The 22,548-nt window shown below is 35.2% G+C and overlaps 3 protein-coding genes across 3 annotated transcripts in view; all 3 read left to right on the top strand.

The window, feature by feature from the left end:
* The window catches only part of LOC107706070 (gastrula zinc finger protein XlCGF8.2DB-like), a 3,730-nt gene extending 1,239 nt beyond the window's left edge, over positions 1–2,491 (top strand). The window contains exons 2-3 of the mRNA XM_016509645.1: positions 1,097–1,340; positions 1,443–2,491. Coding sequence (XP_016365131.1) covers positions 1,256–1,340; positions 1,443–2,452 — 1,095 coding nt within the window. The 5' untranslated portion in view covers positions 1,097–1,255 and the 3' untranslated portion in view covers positions 2,453–2,491. The remainder of the gene's footprint in view (positions 1–1,096; positions 1,341–1,442) is intronic.
* Positions 2,492–14,723: 12,232 nt separating this feature from the next.
* LOC107706068 (zinc finger protein 664-like) lies at positions 14,724–16,491 on the top strand. The gene is made up of 2 exons (XM_016509644.1): positions 14,724–14,870; positions 15,117–16,491. Exons 1-2 carry the CDS (start codon positions 14,777–14,779, stop codon positions 16,220–16,222), a joined length of 1,200 nt encoding a protein of 399 aa, XP_016365130.1. The 5' UTR covers positions 14,724–14,776; the 3' UTR covers positions 16,223–16,491.
* Positions 16,492–16,882: 391 nt separating this feature from the next.
* Positions 16,883–20,232, top strand: LOC107706066 (zinc finger protein 271-like). The gene is made up of 3 exons (XM_016509642.1): positions 16,883–17,081; positions 18,190–18,403; positions 19,013–20,232. Exons 2-3 carry the CDS (start codon positions 18,310–18,312, stop codon positions 20,167–20,169), a joined length of 1,251 nt encoding a protein of 416 aa, XP_016365128.1. The 5' UTR covers positions 16,883–17,081; positions 18,190–18,309; the 3' UTR covers positions 20,170–20,232.
* Positions 20,233–22,548: the final 2,316 nt, after the last annotated feature.

Below are 22,548 nucleotides of genomic sequence, written 5' to 3' on the forward strand. Positions count from 1 at the left end.
CCCAACTCGGAAACTCGGGGCTTAAAGAAAATTTCGAGTTTCCCACTCCTAATAACGACTTTGTGGTGGCGTTCATGTGCGTTCAACTCGTAAATACGATCTATCCGACATGACTTGAACGCACCATATGACTAATTTCACGGGCAAAGCAGACAAAATTACAATTTACGTATGGTAATTTTTTTTTAATTTTTTAATTTTTTTTACAAATAAAGCTTCATATTATGAGAAGGAATCGGAATCGGACTCGATTCCAAAAATTTCGGAATCTAACAGCCCTATGTTCCTGGTTAAGACTCAAGACATTCTCAACAGAGCAATGAATCGACGAGTCACTATGGAAACGGATGCTAAGAAAAAGCGCGCCATGCTGTTTCTTTCTTCTTCTTTTGTTCAATGGTCGTTTACATGCTTAGTGCATATCGCCACCTAATTGATAGTTGTGCAATCATTTTAATTTTTTTCCGTTTAATCTTTAATCCTTGAGAATATGAATTATATTGTTTGTTTGATGCTAATTATATATTAAGTCATATCAGATATGTATTTTGATTTAGAATTTAGACATTATAGAAAATGCCGATCCATGTGTGAGATGATAATATCAAATGTAATAAATAAATATATGTAATATAATAAATTAAACATTACCTTGTCATAGTGTTTTATAAGTTATACAAATAACTGTTATATATGCCAATAAAATTAATATAATAACCATATTAGAATAATATATTACCTTATTTATTTATTACTTATATTAGCGCTTCATCATTAACATATCATACAAATATATATATATATATATAACCCGGGTATGTCACATAACCTGCTTTTTGGAATACCCCCCAGACTGTATTCAGTGTGTTTATATTGTGTATATCTAAAATGGATCTCTTTGCATTTTAATTCTGCTTTAGCTTGTTTCCTAGTACAGCTTTTTAATAAAGTTTCCATTGTGCATTAAGAATATTGCTGGCTGTGTGACGAATGGCTTGTGGCTAATATGCTTTATATTTTGAACAGCAAACTAATATGTGTGGTTAATGTAAAGTAATGCAGTATAAATTCAGTAACTTATTTTTTAATTCTCCAGACCTGGTCCTGTGGGTCTCAGTATCAATGATCACAGTTCACACCTACAGTGAAGCCCCTCCCACAACAATTCACCTATAAATACTGGAGAATATTCACATCATCCTACAAGAGAAGAACAAACTCCAGGTGCAGCAGCTGAAATCTGTGATTGTTAAAGATGGAGTTTATTAAAGAGGAGATTGAAGACATGAGTTATTCAGAACCATCCAGAATAAAACATGAAGATACTGAGGAACAAACAGGTTTGTGTCCATTCTTGATTCTTCATTACTGATTGCTGAGAAACATTAATGTAACAAAGCTCCAGTTCACTTGATTATCAACACATATTTTGTTTATTTTAGACTCGACTGAAGTAAAACCGCAAAGAATGAAGCTGAAAGAAGAGGAGGAGTGTTGTAAAATCAAAATTTCAAGAAAAAAAGCCAAACAGCTGCACACATGCCCTCAGTGTGGAAAGAGTTTTACTGCAGCAGCAAGTCTCAGTTATCATCTGCATGTTCACTCTGGAGAAAAGCCATTTAACTGTGGTAAAAAGTTTCATGCATCATTCAATGTAAAAAAACAGAAGAAAACACATTCAGACGAGAAGCCTTACTTGTGTTCTTTCTGTGGGAAGGGTTTTTCAAGGCTGGACAATTGTAAACAGCATCAGAAAACACATAATGAAGTGAGAGCTCATGTGTGTTGTGAGTGTGGGAAGAGCTTTACTGCAGCTGCCTTTCTGAAACAGCACCAAATGATTCACACTGGAGAAAAATCTTACAAGTGCTCATTTTGTGACAAGTGTTTCACTCAGTCTGGAAGCCTGAAAAGGCATGAGCGACTTCATACTGGAGAGAAGCCGTATCACTGTACTCAGTGTGGAGAGAGTTTCAAACATTCATCAGGTCTCCGAAATCATCTGCACATTCACTCTGGAGAAAAGCCATTTAGCTGTGATCAGTGTGGAAAAAAGTTCATTTCTTCATCAACTCTAAAAAAACACCTGACAGTTCATTCGGGTGAGAAGCCTCATGTGTGTTCTTACTGTGGAAAGAGTTTTAAAAGCCTGCACAGTTGTAAACTGCACCAGAAAACACATAATGAAGTGAGAGATCATGTGTGTTGTGAGTGTGATAAGAGCTTTACTACAGCTGGCCACCTGAAGCAGCACCAAAGAATTCATACTGGAGAAAAACCTTACAAGTGCTCATATTGTGACAAGAGTTTCATTCAGTCTGGAAACCTGAAAGGTCATGAGCGAGTTCATACTGGAGAGAAGCCGTATCACTGTACTCAGTGTGGAAAGAGTTTCACTCAGTCAACAACTCTAGTGACTCATATTAAAAAGCATTGTTCTGTGTCAGAGTGAGCAAATGTTTTCTACAGATTCAATCATTCAACTAAATATTGTGAGATTCAGATACAGTAAATATGAGATTAGCTCAAATAAACTAGTTTTGCTGTGAAATAGATTTGTGGGGATGTTATTTTCTGTTTTGTTGGAGAACAGCAAAAGTATTTAGTCACTTTAAAGGGGTCATATGATGCGATTTCAATTGTTCCTTTCTCTTTGGAGTGTTACAAGCTCTTGGTGCATAAAGAAGATCTGTAACGTTGTAAAGACTAAAGTCTCAAATCCAAAGAGATATTCTTTATAAAAGTTAAGAGTCAGCCACGCCTACCTAAAACGGCTTGTTCTAACATGTCTACGTCACGATGTGGGAAGATTTGCATAACGCGCCCAAATACCGCTCCTTCGTCGAATCCGCCGGCCGCGCCGTTCTTAAGCCCGCTGGCCTCCGCTCACTCTAGCCCGCCGTGTGTGACGCTGTGTTTCGTTGCTGGCCAATCACAGCACACCTCGCTTTTCATACCGATGAACTTTGTAAAAATCGACGCGTTTCAGAAAGGCGGGGCATAGAGGAGAAACAATAATTCATAAGTTCATACTGGAGAGAAGCCGTATCACTGTACTCGGTGTGGAAAGAGTTTTATTGCATCATCATGTCTCAGAAATCATCTGCACATTCACTCTGGAGAAAATCCATTTAGCTGTGATCAGTGTGGTAAAAAGTTCACTTCATCATCATATCTAAAAAAACACCTGTTAGTTCATTCAGGTGAGAAACCTTATGTGTGCTCTTTCTGTGGAAAGAGTTTTTTTTACGGCTGACTCTATAAACAACACCAGAAAACACATGATGAAGTGAGAGATCATGTGTGTTGTGAGTGTGGGAAGAGCTTTACTAGAGCTGACCTTCTGGAACAGCACCAAAGAATTCACACTGGAGAAAAACCTTACAAGTGCTCATATTGTGACAAGAGTTTCATTCAGTCTGAACACCTGAAAAAGCATGAGCGAGTTCATACTGGAGAGAAGCCGTATCACTGTACTCAGTGTGGAAAGAGTTTTACACAATCATCAAAACTTCTTACTCATGAGAAAATATTGCAAGTGAGCCACATAAATTTTCGTGTCAAATACATTCAAGTAAATTGTGTGAGATAAAATATAGAGTTGGTCTTAAATAAACGGTATATCAGTTTTGTGAATGTGGAGGTGAAAACTAGAAAGACTTAAGAGTGGAACTTCAGTCAACTCTTTCAATGTGAATAAAATGTTTTTGCAAAATCACATTTGGGTGCTAAGTAGGTCTTGCTTAAAATAGACATATTCATGTTATTTACAATTTGTCAAGTGTAGAATTTACGAGAAATAAAACAAAAACATATTGCTGTGAGTCTGGGAGGAACTTTATTGTTTTCTACATCACAGTGATCTATGTCTGTGAGAATGTAAAGAAAGACTAATGTTGAGTATTTACCCGGTTGAGTGAACGCTGGCGTGTCTTTGCTGCCGCTGCTCCCTGGCTTCTTCTTTTTAATATTCTCCGACAACTATGTGGATTAACTATGTGCTTGTGCTTGCCTGGACTGTCCTGTCTTTTGTACATCACCCATCGACAGCACTGCTCCAGTACTCTGCCGCTGAGCTTTTGAGGTTCTGCCCATGTTTGCACGATTCACCACCACCTGCTCTGCTTCTGCACCCGGACATTTTATATTTCGTCGAAAATATATTCACCGTGGCTCTCGACAGAACTTTCAGTACGACAAATCCAACTCTATAAAGTCATTCTGGTCTACTACTCGACGTCCACCGAGGAATACCGGTCGCCGCGCTGATCACTGTGTGTTGGCCCGCCTAGCTAGGTCGGCTAACACGGCTGTCAAACTCAGTAATACTACTGTCAACTTTGGTCTTCTTAACATCCGCTCACTTACGAGTAAGGGGCATCTTGTGCAGGATCTCCTCGTTGACCGTAAGTTTGACTTTTTATGTTTAACTGAAACATGGCAGCAGCCAAATGACTTTATTTCACTCAATGATGCTATTCCTCCGGGGTTTGCTTACATCTCTCAACCGCGTGACTCTGGTCGAGGAGGAGGTCTCGCGATAATATATTATAAGAAGTGGAGGATAGCGCCTGTGAATGTTCCCATTTGTCACTCATTTAAGGCTACAGTATGTCAGCTCTCTGGACCTACTCCCACTATTGTTGCCACTTTATACCGTCCACCAAAGCCTAACAAGGATTTTATTACTGATTTAGCCGCTTTCTTGACTCACACTCTCACCAAACATAATACTTCTTGGGGATTTTAATATACATGTGGACAATGTTAACAACATTCTTACCAAAGATTTCAAATCTTGTTTGGACAGCTTTGGACTACAGCAATATGTAAACTTTCCCATACACGTTAAAGGTCATATTCTGGATTTAATATGCTGCTCGGATGTTTCACCTGTTGATTGTAAAGCAGATTCTTTCCCTCTTTCTGACCATATGCTGCTCTCATTCAGTGTAAATCTCTCACTCTCCAAATCCAACCCTCCACGCATTATAACATTCCGAAAAATTAAAGACATCAACTTGGACAATTTATCCTTTAGCATCACTAGCCTCCCCAGGGCCGACAGTTTTTCTACCCCGGATGAACTGGTCTCTCACTACAATAACAACCTTCGAAATCTTCTCAATAACTTCACTCCACTCAAAACCAGGACTGTTTTATTTACTGTTTCTGCACCTTGGTTCACTCCCTTTTTTAGACAATTAAAAATAAAAGGAAGACAACTCGAAATACTTTACAGGAAAACTGGCCTCACTGTGCACAAGGACATGTATTCAAATCATATTCTTCACTATAAAGACTGTATTTCCAAAGCTAAATCCACATACTACTCTGGTTTAATTAGCTCAAATGAAGGAAATTCAAAGGCCCTTTTCTCCCTCCTTAAAAATTTCACAACACCCCCGGATTCACTTCCTCTTCATCTGTACTCCTCTGATTTCTGTAATACTTTAGTATAATTGTTCTCTTCAAAAATCGCACCAACACATTCACCATCAAGTCAAGTCACCTTTATTTATATAGCGCTTTTAACAATACAGATTGTGTCAAAGCAACTGAACAGCATTAATTAGGAAAATAGTGTGTCAATAATGCAAAATGACAATAGTAAACACTAATTTTTCAGTTAAAGGCAGTTCATCATTGAATTCAGTGATGTCATCATCCAGCTCAGTTCAGTTTAAATAGTATATTCAACCATCAACGTATGTCCACTTCTGTTTTGAATTCACCTGTCCCAGTTTTATTTGCCCCCTCTCATTCACTCTCAGCATTTACCTTACCCTCAGTAAATGAAATTTCTAAACTCATTCAAAAATCCAAATCTTCAACCTGTAGATTGGACCCCCTTCCGACTGTTCTTGTAAAGGCTACCCTCTCCTCTCTGCTCCCTTTCATCACAGATATCGTTCAGATATAACTTCTAGTGGCTGATTCTAGTTTACTATCCAATTTTCTTTTGCTTGATTTGAGTGCGGCCTTTGACACAATTTCACATACTATTCTTCTGGACAGACTTTCTTCTATTGGTATCACTAACACATCCCTCAAATGGTTCCATTCATACCTCTCTGGCCACACTCAGTTCATTCAATTAAAATAATTTACCTCTCATCCAGTCCCTGTCACCACATGTGTGCCCCAGGGCTCTGTCCTGGGGCCCCTGCTGTTTATCATCTACCTTCTTCCTCTCGGTTATATCTTTCGCAAACATCAGGTTCATTTCCATTGCTACGCAGATGACACCCAGCTCTACCTTTCTACCAAACCCAACTCCAAACTCCCACCATCCTCCCTCACCAATTGCCTCCTTGACATAAAATCCTGGTTCACTTTAAACTTCCTCAAATTAAACAGCAATAAAACAGAACTTATTCTTATAGGCACAAGATCTACATTAAACAAATTTCAGAATTTCTCTATTCCCATTGATAATTCCTTTATCTCCCCCTCCCTTCAGGTTAAGAGTCTGGGTGTCACCTATGATAGCACCCTCTCTTTCACCTCCCATGTTAATAATGTTACCCGGTCTGCTTACTTTCACCTTCATAACGTCAACCGTTTAAGTCCTTCCCTCACGCTTCACTCCACTGCCATTCTTGTTCATAGTCTAGTCACCTCTCGTTTAGACTATTGTAATTCCCTTTTGTTTGGCCTCCCACATAAAACCCTCCATAAGTTACAACTGGTTCAAAATTCAGCTGCCCGTATTATCACTTGCACCCCCTCTATCCATCACATCACACCCACGTTACAACAGCTTCATTGACTCCCCATTACTTACCGTATTAACTACAAAATACTTCTCCTCACTTTTAAAGCCATTCATAATCTTGCACCTCCATATCTTCTTGACCTTCTCCATATTGCCACTCCCGCTCGCACTCTCAGATCCTCTTCTTCCATTCATCTCACTGTTCCCCCTGTCCGACTCCCTTCTGATCTTCGTAACATTGACTCTCTCCCGCATTTTAAATCCAAACTCAAAATCCATCTGTTCAGCATAGCTTACTCCCTTGGATCACAACTGCATTGTGTTTTTAATTGTAATGTATCTTATTGTCTTTATTGTTTTGTCTTGTTAATGTTGTACGGTGACCTTGAGTGTCAAGAAAGACGCCTATAAATAAAATGCATTTATTATTATTATTATTATATTTTTAAACTAATTGAAATGTCTTGTAATGCTGTTTGATGTGCTGTCAACCAATGCAATGAAGAATGAAATACTAGTAGATTAACTGATTCATATTTATGATGATACTGTATTTGCTCCGTACAGAAATGTGATTTACTTAATATGTGGCCCCTTTAAGAAGGAGAGTTTAAGTATTTCAGTACTAATACAGTGAAACCCATTATGTGTCCAGGTTTATTATTAATTAGAGTGTAATATGTTGGCAGAGAGTGTTGCACCCAATTGACACCGATAAAACACGCTTAATGTGCCCATTTACAAAAGATATCAGGCATCACCATAATGAATGAGGTGAAAACAGTGAACTTTAAGAGACCCAGTTAAACTTGATGGCCCTGTAATTTTGTAACATATTACAAATAATTCTTAAATAGGGTGAATTCAGGTAAAGTGGGCCGTTTAAGCTTAATTGTACTGTGCTCAAAGAGTTTACTCTTTCAGAGCATAACAATGGTTTTTAATTAAAGGGACACGATTTCTTCAAATGGTAAAATAGTTTTGGTTGATGTAATATGACACTGGTGGGTGTGGCCACACCTCAAAGGAGGACTGTGTCATGGTGAAAGGTAGAAAACCCTTTGATATAAGATTTTTATTTGTAACTTATAAGGTTGCTCACTAAATGTAAACAAACATTATTGCGACCGTTCCTGTTTTATTCAATACTACCATCAACAGGGTATAAAATGCAAAGAATACATAAAACAAAATGTGTTAGTTTTCTTGTAAGGTGTTTAAATATTGCTGGCCCACTTTGGCTGACTCTGTTAGATGAAGTGGGCCAGTGGGATTCAGGTAAAGTGGGCCAACCTTTAACCTTCACTAATTATACTTAAATTCATTAAATAATTATTTTTATAGTTGACATTTATAATTTACCTTTTTGGAAAACAGAAATTTAGACAGTCAGGAATTCAAGTCAGAGATGGACGAAAGGAAAGAGAATAGAAATGAAGACAATGCATGTAGTTCAATCTGTGGAGTGAAGAAAGGACGAGAGCAGAAAAATATATAAATGTAGAATATAAAGCTTTAAAATAGGGACACAATTAAATTGTTTAAAGTGTTTAGAGCATAGATAGATAGATTTTTACATATGGTTACCATTTTAAATGTTCTTATTGTTTTTTTTTTTTTTTAGCTTATTTATTGTTGCTTGTGTTATATAGTCATATCTTTAATGTATTGTAGAGTTCATTTTTTATCAATATTCTGATTTCTGAATATTCTGATTTTCAGATTTCATCCAATTTAATGTCAACACAACATGTTCTTTTAGTTGTTTGGAATTTCACACATGAATTGAGATGTAGATTTACACATGATTTATTTTACTCATCACCTGTAGGTATGTTTTGGCTAAATATGTTAAATATGTTTGTCTGATCATATTCGTTAATAAATCATGTGCTTTTAATTAGGATGCGGTATATTTTTTGATAAATAAGGAATGGCACACTTTACCTGAAAAGAAATTTGTCTGGAGTACATTAACTCAAAATGTTTATTGGTATATATCTGGCACAGTGTGACACCAGCAGACGCGGTACGGTAGATGTTTACGACAGTGAGAGCGCGTTTACGGCGGAGTGTAGTATTTGTACAGATGCGGGAAGAAAACAACTGGTAAGACAACTCTTCTTTAAAATAAGAATATGTGATATAACTAATAAGTGTTCGGATGTTAAAATTCAGTTTTCTGTATGCAATGTCTTTGTACAGACCCGTGTACATTTTTTTTTTTTTTTATAAAATCTGCTGCAAAATGAAACGGTTGCAGATAGTGAATGAATGTATGTTTTATTTGTAACAGCAAATATGCTTACTTGTTTTAAATATCCTAGAATATATATTTGGTGTTTCAGAGGAATCTGTATTCTGACTCCTAATATTAATTTAAATGATCAAATTGATTGTTTGGTGCTCTAGTGTTTAATGGGTACAAACGGGTATCTGATGTATTTTGTGTTCTTGACCGTTTTTGCTTGTTTTAGTTTTTGTCTTCATATGTGATTGGGTTTTCAACCAATATATGAATAAAATGATATACAGTTGAAGTCAAAAGTTTACATACACCTTGCAGAATCTGCTAAATGTTAATTATTTTACCAAAATAAGGGGGATCATACAAAATGCATGTTATTGTTTTAGTACTGGTCTGAATAAGATATTTCACATATAAGATGTTTACATATAGCCCACAAGAGAAAATAATAGTTGAATTTATAAAAATGACCCCGTTCAAATTGATTCTGAATACTGTGTTGTTACCGGAATGATCCACAGCTGTGTTTTTTGTTTAGTGATGGTTGTTCATGAGTCCCTTGTTTGTCCTGAACAGTTAAACTGTCTGCTGTTCTTCAGAAAAATCCTTCAGGTCCCACAAATTCTTTGGTTTTCCAGCATTTTTGTGTATTTGAATCCTTTCCAACAATGACTGTATGATTTTGAAATCCATACTGAGGACAACTGAGGGACTCGTATGCAACTATTACAGAAGGACAAATAGAACAAAATAATTACGTTTGTCAGGTTCAAACACTCACTGATGCTCCAGAAGGAAAAACCATGTATTAAGAGCCGGGGGTGAAAACTTTTTGAATTTGAAGGTCAGGGTAAATTTAACTTATTTTGTCTTAAGGGAAACATCTAAGTATCTTCTGCAGCTTCTGAAGGGCAGTACTAAATGAAAAAATATGATATTTAGGCAAAATAAGAAAAATGTACACATCTCCATTCTGTTCAAAAGTTTTCACCCCCGGCTCTTAATGCATGGTTTTTCCTTCTGGAGCATCAGTGAGTACGGAGCCCCTAAAGGGACATGGTGGTGGAAAAAAAATTCGGGGTGGGAGGAAATTTTTTTTGCGTTCTCTCGCAAAACTTTTGCGTTCTCTCGCAAAAGATATTTGCGTTCTCTCGCAAAACCAGTTGAGTTCGGACAAACACTTCCTGTTTACTTTACAGCTTGTAAGTTAGTGGTTCATACAGCTCGTACGTTCATAATGGAGTGGTTCATAGAGTTTTATTTTAAACTTGGACTCAAGTTCAAATACAGTCAGCTTTGCTTATAGTTTAAGGCATGGTTTTGGGACATTCTAAAACGCTTAATGTGGCTTAATGTAGGCTACTATAATATACTATATATTGCGAGGGAACGCAAATATCTTTGCGAGAGAACGCAAAAGTTTTGCGAGGGAACGCAAAAAATCTGACATATTTTTTCCTCCCATGCACCCAAATTTTTCACTCAATCAGATTTTTTTCCACCACCATGTCCCTTTAGGGGCTCCGTAAGTGAGCGTTTGAAGCTTCTGTAATAGTTGCATATGAGTCCCTCAGTTGTCCTCAGTGTGAAAAGATGGATCTCAAAATCATACAGTCATTGTTGGAACTTGGAAAAGGTTCAAATACACAAAAATGCTGGAAAACCAAATAATTTGTGGGACCTGAAGGATTTTTCTGAAGAACAGCAGACAGTTTAACTGTTCAGGACAAACAAGGGACTCATGAACAACCATCACTAAACAAAAAAACACAGCTGTGGATCATTCAGGTATCAACACAGTATTCAGAATCAAGGGGATGTAAACTTTTTAACTGGGTCATTTTTATAAATTCAACTATTATTTTCTCTTGTGGACTATACATAAATGTATTTTATGTGAAATATCTTATTCAGGTCAGTACTGAATAAACAATAACATGCATTTTGTACAATCCCTCTTATTTTGGTAAAATAATTAACATTTAGCAGATTCTGCAAGGTGTTACATACTGGAGAAAAACCTTACTAGTGTTCACACTGTGAATGGAGTTTAGATTATCGACTATCATTGAATATACACAAGCAAGTTCATACTAGAGGAAAGCAGTACCACTGTACTCAGTGTGGGAAGAGTTTTGCATACTAAAGTTGAGCAGCTAGGGTTTTTAATCAACCAAACGATCAGTTTCTCACACTTAAGAAGTTGCTTAAGTGTCCTTTTCACATTTATAGGTTTGAAACACATGTAATTTATAGCAAACTTTCTGTAGAGGTTCTTGAGAGCAAATATTTGTGTATTATATTACATAATGTATTATGTATTATTATATATTGTGACTTTTATGTTCTCATTTATTGCCATCGCAACAGTGCTGACTAATTTTTGCAATGAAAAATTAAGTAAAATAATATTAGCATTTTTCTGTCAATCACTGAAATGTAAAGTTGAGCAAAGCATTAACCTATATAAGACAGCAACCAAGTTAGGCTGTAAAGGTGGTCGGAAGATTTGATAAACAATGATGTAACCGTGTAGAGGTATCTTTATAAGTTTTGCAAAATCTAAAAGACACTAGTGATGTGTGACTGAATTTTTTTTTTTAGCAGATTCTGCAAGGTGTGTGTGTAAACTTTTGACTTTAACTGTTTATGGCAATACAGTTTGTCGGCAAATAAAACAAAAACAGAAATATTGGTAAATTTTTTATAGAAACTATCAATTCAGTGACTTATGTTTGATGTTTTGCTCAGCAGATTTGGTCACCACACAGCGATCACAATTCACACAGTTATCCAGAAACGTGAACATATATGAAGACACTGAGGAACAAAGAGGTTGGAGTCCCTTCTTGATTTTGATTATTTACTGCTGAAGAATATTAAGATAACAAAGCATCTGGCAGTTCGCCAGATTTTATATCCGCAGTTAGAAAATAAGAAGCAGTGAAATTAAAAATGCATTGGACTATTCATCTAAATCTTTATAAAGCTGTACAGTAATAGTTTGATTAGTCTTTTTTGAGTGTATTAACATCAGAATTAACTTTATCCAATCAAAATCACATACAAATAGATGTTTGATCTCTGTTGTTTATGTTTTTTACATTTTGATTCAGATTGCTTTTGATTCTTAATACTTTTTTTTTCCAGATCTGATGGACGTGAAAGAGGAAAATCAAGAACCGAATGGAGTGGAGTGGTGTGAGAAACCTCAAAGTCTTTTAAATGGAGAGGAAACCTTTAATGAAAAGAATGTCTCACGAAGCAGAACTCAAAGAGCAAAAGCCAGAAAGTCTTTAAAATGTCATCAGTGTGAAAAGAGTTTTACACGTCAAGAGAACCTGGAGTATCACTTAAAAGCTCACACTGGAGAAAAACCATACACCTGCCATGATTGCGGAAAGAGTTTCATACTACACAAACACCTTAAATGCCATATAAGAATTCACACCGGAGAAAAGCCTTACGAATGTGATCAGTGTGGACGCGGTTTTGCGAGTAGAGAGAGCCTAAAGAACCATGCAAGAATTCACTCTGGAGAAAAGCCGAGTTTCACCTGCTCTCATTGTGGAAAGAGCTATGCATTTAAATGCAGACTTAAAAGACACTTAAAAATTCATACTGGAGAGAAACCATTCACATGCCCTCAGTGTGGAAAGAGTTTTACAGAAAAGCAACATCTTGCCAAGCACATAAGAATGCATATCGGACAGAAGTCTTACACCTGCACTGAGTGTGGAAAGGTCTGTCCAAATGAATACAGACTTAAGATACACCTAAGACGTCACACTGGCGAGAAACCAAACACCTGCCCTGATTGTGGAAAGAGTTTTGCAGAAAAAGCACACCTTAGCAAGCACATCAAATTTTACCATCAGGCCTTTAAGATCCGGTCTTTCAGCTGCTCTCAGTGTGGAAAGAGTTTCACAGATAGACAGAATCTTAAGAGACACTTTAGAGTTCATACTGGAGAGAGACCATACACGTGCCCTCATTGTGAAAATAGCTTCACGCAAAAAGTACATCTTGACAGGCACATAATGCTCCACACTGGAGAGAAACCGTACGGGTGTCCGCAGTGTGAAAAGAGTTTCATGGAGGCATCAGCTCTCATACGTCATCTGCACATTCATACTGGAGAAAAACCTTACTAGTTTAGCTTATCGACTATCATTGAATATACACAAGCAAGTTCATACTAGAGGAAAGCAGTACCACTGTACTCAGTGTGGGAAGAGTTTTGCATACCAAAGTTGAGCAGCTAGGGTTTTTAATCAACCAAACGATCAGTTTCTCACACTTAAGAAGTTGCTTAAGTGTCCTTTTCACATTTATAGGTTTGAAACACATGTAATTTATAGCAAACTTTCTGTAGAGGTTCTTGAGAGCAAATATTTGTGTATTATATTACATAATGTATTATGTATTATTATATATTGTGACTTTTATGTTCTCATTTATTGCCATCGCAACAGTGCGGACTAATTTTTGCAATGAAAAATTAAGTAAAATAATATTTGCATTTTTCTGTCAATCACTGAAATGTAAAGTTGAGCAAAGCATTAACCTATATAAGACAGCAACCAAGTTAGGCTGTAAAGGTGGTCGGAAGATTTGATAAACAATGATGTAACCGTGTAGAGGTATCTTTATAAGTTTTGCAAAATCTAAAAGACACTAGTGATGTGTGACTGAATTTTTTTTGTTGTTCAGTGCTATGAAGTGAATAATATGAGATTCATACAAAGCAAATGTTTTGTTAAAATAAATACGCGCTGCTGTGAAATGCCACATAGTTTGTGTGTTGTACGTTTTTATTGGGCTCTAGCAACTACTTTATTATTTTATATTTATGTTTGCTTTCTTAATGATTTTTTTTCTGATCCTTGCTCTCTTATTAATACGTTGGAAATGACGCACCAAATGTTACCCTGGACCACAAAACTAGTCATAAGGGTCAATTTTTAGAAATTGAGATTTATACAAACAAATAAGCTTTCCATTGATGTATGGTTTGTTAGGATAGGACAATATTTGGCCGAGATACAACTATTTGAAAATCTGGAATCTGAGGGTGCAAAAAAAAAATCAAATATTGAGAAAATCGCCTTTAAAGTTGTCCAAATTAAGTTCTTAGCAATGCATATTACTAATCAAAAATTAAGTTTTGATATATTTACGGTAGGAAATTTACAAAATATATCATGGAACAAGATCTTTAATTATAATGATTTTTGGCATAAAAGAAAAATCAATAATTTTAACCCATACAATGTATTGTTGGCTATTGCTACAAATATACCCATGCTACTTATGACTGGTTTTGTGCTCCAGGGTCACAAATGTCTGAGACTAGGAACAAAAGCAACAAATTAAAGAATAAATAAATAAAAGAATATAAATGTTGCTCCCACATAACCAACAACCAATGTTTTTTTTTTCTGCATGAATATAATTTCAATTTGACTTTTCAATTTTGAGTTTTTGTCAAGATACTTTTCAGTTCAGTTTTTGTTTCATGTTACTTTTATATTATTATTTTTGTTTAGATAGAGATTTAATGACTGTGCATCTGCAATATAAAAACTCTAATATATATACTGTCTGATTATATAATGCACTACTAAATTAAGTCAAACTGAGCAGAACATAATGACAGGAATTGGGTCATTTATTCCCTTTTTCCAAACACAGTGCTCTACACTCCAGTAGATGGCGCAAATGCACCGTGAAGTTGTTTAGAACCTGCCACAAAACGTGAAAGAAGAAGATTGTCCTGAGAGTAAATAACAGGAGAAATTGACTGAAATATGAGAAATATGGAGTTTGTTAAAGTGGAGATTGACGACCTGAGTGATCCAGAACCGTGTATAATTAAACATGAAGATACTGAGGAACAAACAGGTTGGTGTGTATTCTTGATTTGAGTAATATTGAGATGATAAATGATACATAAAATGCATTTAAATGATCAGAATCTTGTTGTATAGCAGTTGTCGTCCACATTTTATTTTAATTAACAAGAGAATGACAGAACTAACCTTTGGCACATCAGACATCTGATACTTTATATAGATATCTCTGTTTCTTTCTGCTATTAAATCAGGGTTCACTTGAACTGATTTTATCCACATATTATTTTTATTTTAGACTGGATGGAAGTGAACCAGCAAGTACATGAACTAAATGAAGCAGAGGATGAACGTTGTACCTTCCAAGCTCAAAGAACAAAAGCCAAAAAGCTGCACACCTGCTCACAGTGTGGAAAGAGCTTCACACACAAAGGAAATCTTAACACACACGCAAGAATGCACACTGGAGAGAAACCATACACATGCCATCAATGTGCAAAGAGCTTTACTCGTTCATCAGGTCTCAGTAAACATCTGCTCTGTCGCTCAGGAGTAAAGCCCTTTATCTGTGATCAGTGTGGAAAACATTTCATTTCGTCATCAAAACTAAAAACACACCAGAAAGTTCATTCAGATGAGAAGCCTTATGAGTGTTCTTACTGTGGAAAGAGTTTTTCACGGCTGGACAGTTGTAAGCTGCACCAGAAAACACATAATGAAGTGAGAGATCATGTGTGTTGTGAGTGTGGGAAGAGCTTTACTACAGCTAGTCAACTAAAACAGCACCAAAGAATTCACACTGGAGAAAGACCTTACAAGTGCTCATATTGTGACAGGACTTTCACTCTTTCTGGAAACCTGAAAGCACATGAGCGAGTTCATACTGGAGAGAAGCCGTACTACTGTACTCAGTGTGGAGAGGGTTTCATAAGCACCAACAATCTCCGTTATCATCTGCACATTCACTCTGGAGAAAGGCCATTTAGCTGTGATCAGTGTGGTAAAAAGTTTAAATCGACATCAAATCTAAAATGTCACATGAATGTTCATACAGATGAAAAGCCTCACTTGTGTTCTTTGTGTGGAAAGAGTTTTTCAAGACTGAACAGTTGTAAGATGCACCAGAAAATGCATGATGATGTAAAAGAATACGTTTGTTTGGATTGTGGGAAGAGCTTTACTGCAGTTGGCCAGTTGAAACGGCACCAAAGAGTTCATACTGGAGAAAAACCGTACAAGTGCTCATATTGTGACAAGAGTTTCACTGTGTCTGGAAATCTGAAAGCACATGAGCGAGTTCATACTGGAGAGAAACCGTATCACTGTACTCAGTGTGGAAAGAGTTTCACTCAGTCAAAGACTGTAGCGATTCATATGGAAAAGCATTGTTCTGTGTCAGAGTGAGCAAATGTTTTTTTCAGATTCAAATACTTTTTCAAGTACGTGAGATTCAGATAAAGTAAATGTGTAGTTTGTTAAAATAAAGTGGTTTTGTTGGGGAACAGCAAATTATGACTTTAATTTTGCATTTATGCATTTTTATTCTTTGATTGAAAATCCCCTTGTAAAGACTTAGACAAAGTCGTAAAACCGACAGGAAACAAATGTAACAAAAACCAAGTTTGAAACGATTCCCTCAGTTTGTGAGTTTTAATTTGGAGTTTTCAAATAAACCAGACACATTTATTTACAAATGTACATATTTCTCTGGAACATAACCTTTATGTAGTCTCTCTCTCTCTCTATATATATATAAAAGAATAAAATTACCATTTCACTGACAAGACAACATCTGTTTATGTGCGATTTTACGTAATGTGTTATAGAATTGAACGCATTTTAATACCAGCTTTTTATGGTAATGCATCTTGACTGACTGACCACTAAAACTGAAGGTACCAGGTAGAAACAAGAGTCACTCATTTCTGGGATATTTTATATAATCTTAGGGAGTATATATCTCCCGCTATCAGGGAGAGGTGGGATGTGCATGTTTTATTTATGGGAAGCATTTTTGTTCTTTGTGTCCAACAAAGAAATGTGTTTAAATTTTGGATCGAAATTAAAGCGACACGCTTTATTCAGTGTAAACTGCCACTTTATGCCAACAAAAACAGTGTAAGATCAATGAGTCAGTCATTCAGCGCCCCCTTGGAAGCGAGTAACGTTTGCTGCTCAATTCTTACATTAGGTGTTTACGACAGTAGATAGCGCGTTTGCGGCAGCAAATTGAAGACGAGAGTGAACGAGCGAACTACAAGAGGTACGAATTGAAAACACTTAAAGGCAGAATCATATGATGGATTTAGTCAGAAAGATTAATATCTGAACGGAACAAAGTCTGTTTGTCTGCAGCCGATGCGTTACATTCATTAACAGTCGCGCTCAATAGTTAGGCTATTTACTGTCTTTCGATTTGTTTAATGTTTTCGTTTCACTTTGTCGTAGGAACATAATTTAACATCTCAGCTGCTTCTGTGGCAGTGTCAGCTGCTTATTTAACCAACTGTATAAATCTTGTAAATGTAGTTTCGTTTGTAGATGCCATGAGCTTGCTTAAATGTTTCATAATATTAGTCCTTATAAATCATTATTAGATTTTTTTTTTACTTTCTTTAATGTAACTAACTTAAACTTAAACTTAATTCACTGCTGTAACTAGAACATTTACAACTGAAAACACTTTATTGCATACAGCTTCATTTGGGAATGTGTTTTTACATTATGATACAATAAAGATGCTATCAGAACAGCACATTGTTTATTTTAATCAAGCAAACGATTACTAGGAAATTGTTTGCAGAGTAATCTGGTTTTTTTTTTTTTTTTGAGTAATCTGTTTACTGACATAAATCTTATAAATGTACTACTATAGTGTTTTCATAAAAATAAAAAAGACCTAATAAAATTGCATAAGACTGATGAAAGTATGGAGATACAAAATAAATAAATACAAAAATAAAGGGATAAACTGCACCAAAATACTTGATGTCAGAATCAGTTTTATAAACATGTTATGTTTGATTGAGCCCGGTCTCATGAAAATGCGTATAAATAGTACGCAAAATAAAAATACTCGTGGTATTGATACGCAAAAATTGACTTTGGCGTGCATATAATACGCATGTGTTTGGCGTGCATATGATACGCGGTTTTCGCGTGCATATGATACGAAATTTGTTGGCGTGCATATAATACGCAGTTTTCACGTACATATGATACGCATCTACCCCACAACCCTAAACCTGCCCATGGCGTAGCATATACACGCCAAAGTCCATTTTTGCGTATCAATACCACGAGTTTTCGTTTTTATTTGGCGTACTAATTATACGCACTTTCATGAGATCGGGTTGATTTGATTTCAACAGGTCTGGTTCTTTAAGCTGAAACCACAAGATGGTATTAATTTTCAATGAGAGCTAGTGCCACAATTCACCATATAAACCAGGAGACTCCAGTTGTAACAACTGCAATCTGTCTGACATACTATGGTAAAGATGGAGCGCATTAAAGAGGAAAATGAGGACGTCAGTGATCCAGAGTTATGCGCCATAAAATATGAAGATACTGAGGATCAGAAAGGTTGGTTTCTATTCTTCATTCTTCATTATTGACTGATTTGGTTGCTGTGAAATGATGAGCAATATAGATATGATAAATACAGAAATTTTTAATAATGTTGTATAGCAGTTTTTAATACAATATATTCTATTACCAAGAGAATGACAGAACTATCATTCGTGTCAAAGAGTTGATAATTAGTAGTCACATTAAAGCTGTAGTTCACCCAGCAATTAAAATGGTCATATCCATGTTTACCATATTTGAGGCACGCTGTGCACGTGACTTAATCTATGGAATGATATTCCAGGAATATTCAAAAGGAATTGCTAACTGTATTTGCAATTGCGTTTACATTTTGTAGACGCATACGTTGCGACATAATGCAAACACAATGGCAAATTGCGCATTTGTGTTTCCATTTTCTTTTCTGTGTCAAATTTTAAATGGAAACTCGAAGTCCATTTGCAGTTGCATTTCCAATGTCTTACTAGTTAAGATTCTGTCAATGGACAGAAACCTCACCAGGTCTTTTTTTTGGGGTGAACTAACCTTTTAAATCAGGGTTACTTGAATTTGTACATGTATCCTCCTTGAACAGAGTTTAATTACTTAATATGTTTATTTTAGACTTGATGGAAGTGATGGTGCAAACACAAGAGGATGTGAAACGTAAATTCAGAATTAAAAGAACCAAAGCTAAAAAGCGGCTCATCTGCTCACAGTGCGGAAAGAGTTTTGGACACAAAAAATACCTTGAAAGTCACATAAGAATTCACACTGGAGAGAAACTGTACTCATGCCCTCAGTGTGGAAAGAGTTTTACTGGTCCATCTGCTCGCAGTTATCATCTGCGTGTTCACTCTGGAGAAAAGCCATTTAACTGTGATCAGTGTGGTAAAACGTTTATTTCATCATCAAATCTAAAAACACACTTGAAAGTTCATTCTGATGAGAAGCCTCACTTGTGTTCTCTCTGTGGAAGGAGTTTTTCAAGATTGGACAGTTATAAACAGCACCGGAAAATGCATAATTATGTGAGAGATCACTTGTGTTTTGAATGTGGGAAGAGCTTTACTACAGCTGCCCATCTGAAACAGCACCAAAGAGTTCATACTGGAGAAAAACCTTACAAGTGCTCATATTGTGACAAGAGTTTTAGTCACTCTGGAAACCTGAAAACACATGAGCGAGTTCATACTGGAGAAAGACTGTTTCACTGTACTCAGTGTGGAGAGAGTTTCAAAGATGCCAGAGTTCTCAAAAACCATCTGCGGATTCATTCTGAAAAAAAGGAATTTAACAGTGATCAGTCTGATCTGGAAAACAATCATACAGATGAGAGGTCTCGCTTGTGTTCTTTGTCTGGAAAGAGTTTTTCACGATGTAACAGTTGCAAACTACACCAGAAAATTCAAACTGGTGAAGGAGGTTGCATGTGTTGTGAGTGTGGGAAGAGCTTTAATGATGTCAGCCAATTGGAAAGGCACAAAAGAATTCACACTGGAGAAAAACCTTACAAGTGTTTATATTGTGACAAGAGTTTCATTCAGTCTGAACACCTGAAAACACATGAGAGAGTTCACACTGGAGAAAAACCTTACAAGTGCTCATATTGTGACAAGAGTTTCTCTGAGTCTGGAAACCTGAAAAAGCATGAGCGAGTTCATACTGGAGAGAAGCCGTATCACTGTACTCAGTGTGGAAGGAGTTTCACTCAGTCAACAACTCTGGTGACTCATGTTAAAAAGCATTGTTCTGTGAAGAAATGTTATCCTCAAATATAGGTGCATTTTGGTAAATGATGTGTGATTTGGTGAATTAGGTTATTGCGTTCTTTTAAATGTGTCGATGGTTGAAATAAACTACATTACATTTACATTTAATCATTTAGCAGACGCTTTTATCCAAAGTGACTTACAAATGAGAGAAGTAGTAGGATGATTGGAAAGGATAAGTTTAGAAACGTCCGTCTCCGAGAGTGGAGAGAAGGAGAAGAGAGAGTGTGTAACTAGCAGTGCAGTTATGTTGGGATGCTGCAAATCATGACCTTTTTTTATTTTATTGTCTCCTCATGAAGACATGGACAAAGAATACAAATATTGAAAGAGACCAGAAATAAATGCATTACAAATCAACAATCAGCCATATCCCAATATGAAATGATTTCTTCAATTTGAATTTAAATAGTACTTTCAAACGATTAATCGTGATTAATCGCATCCAAAATAAAAGTTTTTGTTTACATAATATATGTGTGTGTACTGTGTATATTTATTATGTATATATAAATACACACACACACATACAGTATATATTTTGAAAATGTTTACATTTATAAATTTATAAATAAATTTATATTCATATAATTTATATTATAAATAAATATATAAAAATAACCTATTTTTTATACATGCATGTGTGTGTATTTAAATATACAAAATAAATATACACAGCACACATACATATATATTATGTAAACAAAAACTTTTATTTTGGATGTGATTAATTGCGATTAATCATTTGACAGCACTATTTATTAAGTATATATATATATACACACATACAGTATATATTTTGAAAATATTTACATGTATAAATTTATATTAATATTATTTATATTATATATCAATATATTTAATCAATAAACATAACATATTTAAATATATACATGCATGTGTGTGTATTTATATATATATATAATACATATACACAGTACCATATATATTATGTAAACAAAAACTTTTATTTTGGATGTGATTAATTGCGATATCATTTTTGAGAGCACTTTATTAAGTATATATATATATACACACATACAGTATATATTTTGAAAATATTTACATGTATAAATTTATATTAATATTATTTATATTATATATCAATATATTTAATCAATAAACATAACATATTTAAATATATACATGCATGTGTGTGTATTTATATATATATATAATACATATACACAGTACACACACATTTATTATGTAAACATAAACTTTTATTTTGGATGCGATTCATCGCAGTTAATCGTTTGACAGCACTAATTTTAAAACATAAAACAGGTCTATGCTTTGTATAATAACACAATTTTTATTTGACTGACAAGCTCTCTGATTACTTGTGATTTTAAATAATATGCTTATTCATTTTATATTTTAGTCACATTTAATTCTGTTCAGTGGCAGTAATAAAATTTATTTATGATGATCCTGTAGTTTGTCTCAGTCTGTTGACACACAATGAAATGTGCTTAATGTGCCAATTTACAGAAGATCTCAGACATCATCATAATGAATGAGGAGAAAACAGGGAACTATTGGAGAGATATTTAAACATGGTAGACCTGTTGTTTCAAACTTATGTTATTTGTATTAAAAATAGGAATTGCACATTGATACAGGACAGGCAATGAGATTTTAAAATATGTTTCTTTAATTTTAATCAAAATAGTAAAAGCAAAACATTAAAACAGCGTTTAATTTGTTGTCAACCAAAGCAATGCAGAAATACGAGTGTCAATGTAGTATATGGAAATTATATAAACATACACATGTAACATACAAAAAAGACAAGGTGCAAGAGAAAAATACAGTGTTTAAACCAAAAGCACAATATCATCTAGTTTAATTTTTTTAACTTGGTGAAATGTTTGGTGCACTAGTGCCTTATGACAAATCAGTCCATTAATACATACTATATAGTGTTCTGATTGAAAAAAAAAAAGATAAAATGCTTGATTAATTGAGAATGAATGTTTAAATCACATAAATTCAACATTAATACTGTTGCAAATGTTTAGGATGTACAGCAATTATCATAAATACAACACAGATAGAATCTACACGTTTTAAAATAAATATAATAAATAAAATAATAAATATATGCAACATCGTATAACTAATAAAATTACTACTTCACAGAAACACCTCCTTTATATGTGGTTCCTAGTAATGTGTTAGTCTATTTATAGTGTTTTAGTCAGATATTTGATTCTGTTCAGAGGCAGTAATAGATTGTATTTGTGTCGGTCCTTTAGTTCTCACGTTAATTACTCTTTCTATCTACATCTTGTGTTATAAATGACCAGGAATATCCAGTGGGCGGCAGCATCACAATAAAGAGGCTCTAGTTTCCATTTCAATCGAAAAATAAAAAAATTAATG

Source organism: Sinocyclocheilus rhinocerous, unplaced genomic scaffold (assembly GCF_001515625.1).
Source record: "Sinocyclocheilus rhinocerous isolate Xijiao unplaced genomic scaffold, SAMN03320098_v1.1 scaffold2912, whole genome shotgun sequence".
Lineage (NCBI taxonomy): Eukaryota > Metazoa > Chordata > Actinopteri > Cypriniformes > Cyprinidae > Sinocyclocheilus > Sinocyclocheilus rhinocerous.